The 9402-nt window shown below is 33.2% G+C and overlaps 1 protein-coding gene across 1 annotated transcript; it reads right to left on the bottom strand.

The window, feature by feature from the left end:
• Positions 1–2923: 2923 nt before the first annotated feature.
• LOC139888727 (uncharacterized) lies at positions 2924–6338 on the bottom strand. Its single transcript, XM_071871719.1, has 9 exons — positions 6141–6338; positions 5838–6022; positions 5471–5746; positions 5331–5389; positions 4972–5026; positions 4809–4880; positions 4206–4365; positions 3944–4114; positions 2924–3298 (listed from the first exon to the last, which is right to left on the bottom strand). Exons 1-9 carry the CDS (start codon positions 6336–6338, stop codon positions 2924–2926), a joined length of 1551 nt encoding a protein of 516 aa, XP_071727820.1.
• Between the last annotated feature and the right edge of the window lie 3064 nt (positions 6339–9402).

Raw genomic sequence — 9402 nt, 5'->3', positions numbered from 1 at the left:
AAGGGTTTGGATTTCCTATTTAAAGGATCCTATAGCTCAAGCCCCTAGACCTGAAATGGCCATTCGAAGGGAAAGGGGTGATTGGAAGCTTATCTAATACGGCAAGTATCCTAAAATGGAAAACACTCTTAAAGTAGAAACTTTCTAGTTATAGAAACTTACTAAGATAAGAAATCTACTAAAAGTGGAAACTTTTTAAAAATAGAAACTTACTAGGAAAGGAAACTTAGTAAAACGAACTATACTTACAACACTATCATACTTAAACATCTAATTAAACTTGGGCAAAAACACTTACTACTCTTAAATGTCAATAGGTTGACTTTTCTGCTCACTCATCCAACTTTCTATTCCGAGGAATAACTCTCTCTCTCTACTTACTAAGGTGAATTCATAGCCCCACTCTTTATTGCTAGCAAACTTACTTACTTTTATTGGGGTGAGACACATGCTGTTTTTACATTTTACAACTTAGACACAAGTACCAAACTACTAAACTATGCTATACCCGACTATGTCCGACTAAGTCCCTACAGTGATATTTTTAATTGCTCGTTGAATGCATGCTTAATTATTGGGGGTAGGCCTATCGGGAGTAACGTCCCCGATACATTTGACTAAGTCTTTGTATTACTTAATAATGAAATTAAACCGACAAGTATAAACTACAACTTATCTTTGGGGCAAACTTGAACGTTTAGTCTAAATATCACGCATTGGCATAACTTTTTGATCTGCGAGATCAACTTTATAAACTAAATCTTGTGGTCTAAAAACAACGATAACTAATTTTGTTAAACCTATGATTTCACTCAACCTTTTTGGTTGACACTTTAGCATGTTTGTCTCAGGTGCTGATTGATTCAAGCTTACTTACTTACTTACTGCTTATGTGATGCTACTTGGACTTAGGAACAAGAGATATCGCATTTACTATTCTTGCATTTTAAACATTTACTTTATTGTAATTTCAATTCTTGTAACGACATTTCATTTTCCGCTGCGTACTCTCAATAAAGTTTGATTTTATCATGTAGTATTGTTCTCGTATATTATAATATGTTGGTTTATTTGGTATTAAGTCACATTTCGCCCAGGCCCTAACTGGGGGTGTGATATAATCGGTATGAACGGGTCCCTTCAATAACTCTGGATGAGTTTCGACCCGCCACATGAATAATGAGATATCTACACGTCTTCCGTTCATTGCTCACTAGAGGAAGCCGAACACTTCCCAAAACCTGCCATACACGTGAGTAATATGTACATTCGAAAAACAAATGTCCATGAGAATCCATGCATACATTAGATAGTAAACACTTCAGAACCGAGTTAGTCCGGCCATCCCAAGGCTTTAATCTATCTTCCGTTTTATGATGCTCTCCCATTAACAATCACATGATAAACACATGTTTCGGAATGCATTGCGAAAACCAAACCACCCGACACCATGGAATAATAGGAGCATGTGGATGAATAGAATCCCAAACACGAGCAAGCGAACAGTGGTCTAAGTTACCATCCATTCTCTTCCAACACAACACGTCGTCGTTAGTGTTCAAACTCGGCATAATAAACGATTGTAATGGAGGATAATTTATATTCTTATCTAAAGGCCAAATAGCACGACTTGCATACAAATGTCTCGCACAAAAGCCTTTATAGAAAAACAAACTCGGACAATGTCTTAATGGGAAATAAACTCACTTAAAGGGCCTAATTGCACCATGTATCAAACCAAGCCGAAGCATTCTCTTCATTGCCAATTTGGTGTACACAAAATTGGCGAACCATGGATCTAACTTGCAAGAGTTTTCTCTCAACTCCACGAAGCATCGGAAACTATTGAAACATCCATAAATTATTATTGCCGAGTTTATAAGTGTGTATCCATACAAGAATTGGTACGTGGCACCAAAAGCAACTCCCACAATAGTGTTACGGGGTGCGTGTGAGGTGTGGGTTGGGCGTGGGTGAGTTTCCAACGGGAGAAGTAACAGGCGTGAGTGATTTGATTGGTTCATTTTTATTTATTAATTTTAATATATTATATTTATATTCCTTGTACCCAATCTATCAATTATATTTAACACATTAACACCACACGTCTCACCCATACTCCAACTCACATCACCATAACTTTACATTTTTCAACCACAACGCCACGTCATAAAATTAGTCACATCACCAATTATACCTAGCAATTGAGACCCATTCCCTTAAATTTGTGTCAAATGGGTCAAGCTTTCAGGTCAATTGGGTCTTGAAAAAAAATTATGCCTGGCAATGTAAACTAAAACTTAAAAAAAGATCCAATGACCCAAACTGGCCCAACCTGATCTGTTTAGAGCCGTTTAAATTTTTTACCCGTTTAACCCATGATCCATTTGAACCCAAAACCATTTTGACCCATTACCCAAACCGACTCAACCTGACCCGTTAGCCAGGTATATCACCAACCCACACCCTTTATCCTTTACCAACCCACACCCTTTCGGCTGGTCTTAGTGTAGGTTACAAGATTTGAGACTAACTTCCAGCAATGACGGATCTATCCTTGCTACCCAAAAAGGCAAATTGTTCATAGCAAGATTGCTATTTCAAGAAAAACACAAAAAGAAAAAAAAACAAACTTCTGAAAAAAAATCATATAAGATGGTAACTCTATGGTTGAGTATATCTTCATCCCCTCATCCTCACCTCCATTATTTAACATAAATATTATTGAATGAAGTCAAATAATGGGTGCAACATAATTATTGAATAGAAACATTTGATATATTTATTAATTAGTTGACAATGTTAATGTTAATAATATACAATTGAAGATACACAATGTTATATACATCATGGAGTCAACCCAAAAAGTCTTGAGACTTGATTGTTGTGTTAACTTTTGTAAATTTTATTTCTATATATATTTTTACACTCTCTGTTGGTTGACTTGTTTAGGAACGACTGAACAAAAGTAGAAGTGTCTGCCCTTCTCTTGGTAAGCTTTTACGATCCAAAACAACGTTAAAATCATCATATCAATAGAAAGGGTTAGGATAGAAGCCCATAGCAATTTAACTGAGGCTTTGAATGGTTTGCATTGGTGTAACGCAATGTCTGAAATTGCACGTTTTAATGGCGTGCATCCAGCCAGGTTTTGCAAATCTGAATATGTAGATATTAAGATCTGGATTGATTGAATGTACGACATTGTCTTTCCGTATGACGATTCTGGGAAAAACTTCCCTTCGGTTTTACAAACTTCTGTTGGTGTGTCTTTTTTACAAGTTAAAGTTGAAATAATCTGCACATACACTCCAAAAGAGATGAAAAACAAGTCAATTTTTGAGTTCATGACGTAAAAATTTATGCTTGCTTTGTGGGGTCAATGTGTTTAGTAGCACATAATTTTATTCTATTCTATTTTTGCCTAAAGACTAAAAAGGTAGAGGTGTTCAATACTCCGTATATGGTATTAAACCTATTAACCCGAAAAATGAACCGAATGAATATTGAAATAATCGAATTTGAAATTGATTTTTAGTTTGGTTCGGCCTCAAATCAAATTCAGTTTCCAGTACTGCCTCAAATTGAATTCAGTTTCCAGTACGGTTTTAACAAAATCGATCCGAATTCGAATTCAGCTTTCGGTTCGGTTTAGGTTTAGGTTTTGGTTTTGAATTGAATTCGGTTTCGGTTTTCAGTTTTGCCTCAAAATTTTCAAAACCGAACCAAATAAACTGAGGAAACCAAAACCGAATCGATAAGCACCCCGACTAAAGAGCCTGTGCATATTGTGATTCCAATTTTACCATTATTCTCTATTCTCCTGTGTTTTCCATTTTATTGATGAATTGGTACATGTGCATATCTTTATTTCTTCTTCCAACTTATATATATTGGATTTTTAGAATGAAATTGGTTAAAGTTCATGAATTGAGATACTAACACTTGGAAGATCATGAATTTGAATAGCATCTTGTTGGCAATTTCCAGGAGTATAGTTGTAATAAGGTGCACCAGAAAAAGGGTCGCAAATTCTCTCGATCGCAAACGACTTATCTACTTGGTCATTTGGTTCGATCATTTTGTGCGCCAATAATGTTATTTCTGAATTTGACTGCCATGGAAAATAATACTATCAATTACTAATTGCCCAAAAATAGCACAATGAGGAGTGTATTGGTTCCTATATAGTGATAGAAATGTACCTCAGCAATGTATTTATGAACAGTATATCCAATTTGAGCCATAAATTTATCCGAGTTTGAAGAATTTGAACATGAAGACAGTATTAGCATGATACCATTCTGTTTAGAACTTTGATTTTGTTCAAAATCTTCAAAAACTCTACATGTGTCCCCTGCAAATCTGCATAGTCAACTAGTAATTTCAGACACAATTGTTGCAATTACATTATTACATTAAGGTTTAATTGAGGTAACCAATATGTTATGGGCAACCAACTTATGTTACACTGAAGAAGCTACAAAGAAGTTAAGCGAAATGATAGCGAAAGCCCTAATAGTTGAGGTTATTACATGCATAACTTTTTGTACAAAAAGATAACAATCTTATAATAAGATTAATTAATAATTATAGATGGTCAATGTGAAATCATTCAATGCATGTAATACCCTCTTAGTGACAGACCCTCTGCTTGTGAGCTTGTCGTTAACAAAACATTACCAAAGATTACTCACACTCTGTAATGTCATCATTGTTTTACAAATTCATAGTTCATAACTTTCATATAAATAGTTTGAAGGGTGCTATTTGTTTATAAACACGAGACAGGACAAGATGATACTTACATGTGAAAGAAGAAATCAAAACCGGTTAAGATCCAACTGACAGTTGTCAAAATCCAGCAAACAACAATGAACCTACAAATTAAGAGAATATAACTGCAAATTATAGTTCAATTTCACTAAGATGATTTAAAGAAAGTTACACAAGCTTATAATGTTAACTCACATGATAAAACCGGGATGCCAATGCAAAACGAGGACAACTGAACAAATAGCAATCAATTAGTCAAAACCAAATCTATTATATGTGTTTTGTTAAACATAATAATACAAAATAAACAAAGGTGTAATAATCATAACCATAGATAGATATGCCTTTTGGATCATTATATATATATATATATATATATATATATATATATATATATATATATATATATATATATATATATATATATATATATATATATATATATATATATTAAAGTTTCTCATGTCATCGTGTAAGTAGATGATGTAAATATATATGATCAGAACATCTACCATGATCAATTTGTTCAGTGTATCATCATAAAGAAATCTCACCGCATCCTACAACTAACATCACCAAGTTGAGCGTTACAAAAACAAGATTTGCAATGTAACTGAAATATACAAACAAACTGTTATAACTTTCAAGCATGACACATTACTAGACAATACAAATTATTAGTATAATTGCTTACACCGTCTTTATTGCACGTCTAGAAGTCTGCTTTGCTTCTCCAACAAAATCCTGAATTGAGATTGTTTCTTTTCTCATCTGATCTATAATCTGATTCAAAAGGTCAGTCGTATGGTTGTCGTAAGGCTTTAAAAAGGACTGTATTTTTAGTAAGCCTTGTATAACTGATTCGGTTGTTTGTTGCATATTAGTTGCAGCTCCAAAAATTGTATCCATAAGGTTTTTGCTTTTTTGTACCGAGCTTTGGTTGGCTACCAAAATCAAACTTGAAAATATTCTTCAAATACGTAAGAAATTCACAAGTTAGAAACTAGCTAGATTCGTATATTGGTGAAAACGAATGTGTGAGATGATAATGATAAACTTACATGGCAATCAAAGTGAAAAAAGCAATGAGTGCAAAACATGCAATGTAGTAAGAACATGGATTATCAAAAAATGGATGAAAATCACCATTAAAATTCTTTATGATCAAGTAACTCCCGAAACCCAAACCAAATATTATCCAAATTCCCGCCATTGCGTAGCCATGGATGCCTGTAAACGCCGCAGACTGACCATTTTTCAGAAAACATAATATAAATTAATATTAATATACAAAACTTGAGCCATCTATAAACAATATATAATAAATAGTCAAGTTTCATTGGGGAATATTAACAAACGCTTACAGCCCAATAATGTTTATTGCGTATATCATAACCTCCTGTATACAAATTTAAATGGCGAAGAGGATCAGGCCTATTAAAGGTCCGATTTTGCACAATTGAGGAGGAAGCGAAAACCACCGATGAATGATGATGAGTAAAAACAGAGGTGAAAAGCAAAAAAGATATTAAAGGAAACTGAAATGGTTTGAAATTTGACATTATGGAACAAAGAAATGTGGTTGTGAAAATGAGAAAAAGAAATGAAGACATGGAGGGAAAAGGGAAGATGAAATATGCATAATTGTATAACTTGGGGATTAAGGTAAGGATAGCTTTGTGGTTAGTCTTTTTAAATTCAGACGAACGAGTGATCATTGGAGAATCAAACAACCCCAAGATTTCGGTAATACACCACCAATTTCTTAAAGTTTATTATTAATAAAATCAAATAAATAATAATAATCGACTGCCATATTCATTAATTTATATGTCTTTGCTTCGTTCAAATAAGGTTTAGATTCCGTTGTATATAGGGATCCCGATAAGAATGGGCCAATAGTCTAGTGGTGAATGACTCACTCTCCCTTAGGGGAGGTGAGAGTTCGATTCCCACTAGGTGAGGATTTTCCAAATAATTGGATCAAAAACCATTCTTACCGGGCCCAAATGATACCTTGGTCCCACGCATGCGAAGATTAAAACAATGACAATGCATGTTCGTTTATCGGGCCTGGCATGCGGTGGGGAAATGAGTGATGGTGTTTCGCCAGGCTCCAGTGGGCTACCGGGGATCGCTGGATGGGTTGACAAAGTCAACACAGGGCTAACATGTCCCTGCCGATACACATGTTTTTGAAACAATATAGGAATCCCGATCCAGCAGATGTTCATCCGATCCACCCGTTTTGTGACGAATATGGATGAAACTAAATGGATATGGATACGAATACGGATATGGATGAACCTAAATGAATATGGATATGGACATGGATGAAAAGTTTCATCCACGAATATATCCATAAACACCCGAAATTCATATACAAATATCCACTCATGGCACCTTTCCCATATCGTTTGGGGGTAAAGGGGAGGGGGGTTTACTTGGTCGTGACCTTGGATCGGTTTCAAGGTTTCCTCCCGGGCAGCGATGAGGGCGGGGTTATTATCGCTGCATCGGGATAGTCGAAACGGGAGATGATCGCAACAGGTGGTTTAGTCCCCCTCGGGTGATCCCAATCGCTGTTAATGAAAATATATATATGCCTACATATTTACTATTACAAATGCATTTACCGATAAATTTACGTTTTGATTTCAACCTTATAATTAAATAACTATGATATGTTACAATAAAATACGTATATCTTACAAAATGAATAAACAAATTACATATTTAATTTTTCATAATCTATTTTTGATAGTAAATTCAACAAATGTGTTATATCTTTGACAAAGATTACACATTCTTGTTAATATATATTGGTTATGTAACGTTATATATTTTTTTTCCTATACTATGTTTTTGTTTTCAACACATACTAGTTTATAACTCGCGTATTCACTGAACTTTAGCATAAATTTTATTATTTTCAATATAAAAAGTAACATATATTAATTAACTAGTTAAAAGACCCGTGAATTCACGGGTTTCTTAATTAAAAGAAAAATAAAGAAAGATTATAAAAACATCTATACTACGTATTATCTTTAACATGTACATTTTTAGTATATAATGTTTAATAAAGTATAAATAATTCAAGTTGGCTAATCAGTGGAGACTACATTTTAGTACAGTTTTAAACTCACTTTTGAGAAGTGAACAACTTGTATGTCGAAACTGGTATATTTCTATGCATGATCAGCGTGGATTTTTCCTACCCATTTACCCTTGTCAAAACTGGTATACTTCTATGCATGATCAACGTGGATTTTTCTGACCCATTTACCCTAGCTTGACATGTAGTGACCCGAACTTTTCTATGTTTATGTATTAAATGAAATTGTTATCTACATGATTAAATGTTTCCAACATGTTAAGCAATCAAACTTGTTAAGACTTGATTAAATGAAATAAGTTTCATATAGACAATTGATCACCCAAGTTGACCGGCGATTCACGAACGTTACAAAATTGTAAAAACTACATGTTGTGGTATATATATAGACATATATATATGGTTGACATAAGATTATGATGAGTAAGTATCTCACTAAGTATATTAACAATGTGTGATATACATAAGAAATGAGATTACTAAGTTAAGAAACTCAAAATGATATATATAACGATTATCGTTATGATAACGTCTACTAAATACATATGTATCATATTAAGATATTGATACACTATATTTAACATGATAAAATGATATTTAAATATATCATTAAGTGTGTTAACAATGAACTACATATGTAAAAACAAGACTACTAACTCAAGAATTACGAAACGAGACTTATATGTAACGATTATCGTTGTAACGACATTTAAATGTATATATATATATCATATTAAGATATATTAATATATCATAATATCATGATAATATAATAATTTAACATCTCATTAGATATAATAAACATTGGGTTAACAACATTTAACAAGATCGTTAACTTAAAGGTTTCAAATCAACATTTACATGTAACGACTAACGATGACTTAACGACTCAGTTAAAATGTATATACATGTAGTGTTTTAATATGTATTCATACACTTTTGAAAGACTTTAAGACACATATCAAAGTACTTCTACTTAACAAAAATGCTTACAATTACATCCTCGTTCAGTTTCATCAATAATTCTACTAGTATGCACCCGTATTCGTACTCGTACAATACACAGCTTTTAGATGTATGTACTATTGGTATATACACTCCAATGATCAGCTTTTAGTAGCCCATGTGAGTCACCTAACACATGTGGGAACCATCATTTGGAAACTAGCATGAAATATCTTATAAAATTACAAAAATATTAGTAATCATTCATGACTTATTTACATGAAAACAAAATTACATATCCTTTATATCTAATCCATATACCAACGACCAAAAACACCTACAAACACTTTCATTCTTCAATTTTCTTCATCTAATTGATCTATCTCAAGTTCCATCTTCAAGTTCTAAGTATTCTTCATAAATTCCATAAGTATAGTTTCATAAAAATCAAGAATACTTCCAAGTTTGCAAATCTACTTCCAAGCTTTCTAATCCATTCCAAGTAATCATCTAAGATCAAGGAACCTTTGTTATTTATAGTAGGTTATCTTTCTAATTCAAGG

Source organism: Rutidosis leptorrhynchoides, chromosome 2 (assembly GCF_046630445.1).
Source record: "Rutidosis leptorrhynchoides isolate AG116_Rl617_1_P2 chromosome 2, CSIRO_AGI_Rlap_v1, whole genome shotgun sequence".
Lineage (NCBI taxonomy): Eukaryota > Viridiplantae > Streptophyta > Magnoliopsida > Asterales > Asteraceae > Rutidosis > Rutidosis leptorrhynchoides.
Note: the sequence above shows the minus strand (reverse complement) of the source record. Positions and strands in the feature narration are given on the sequence as shown.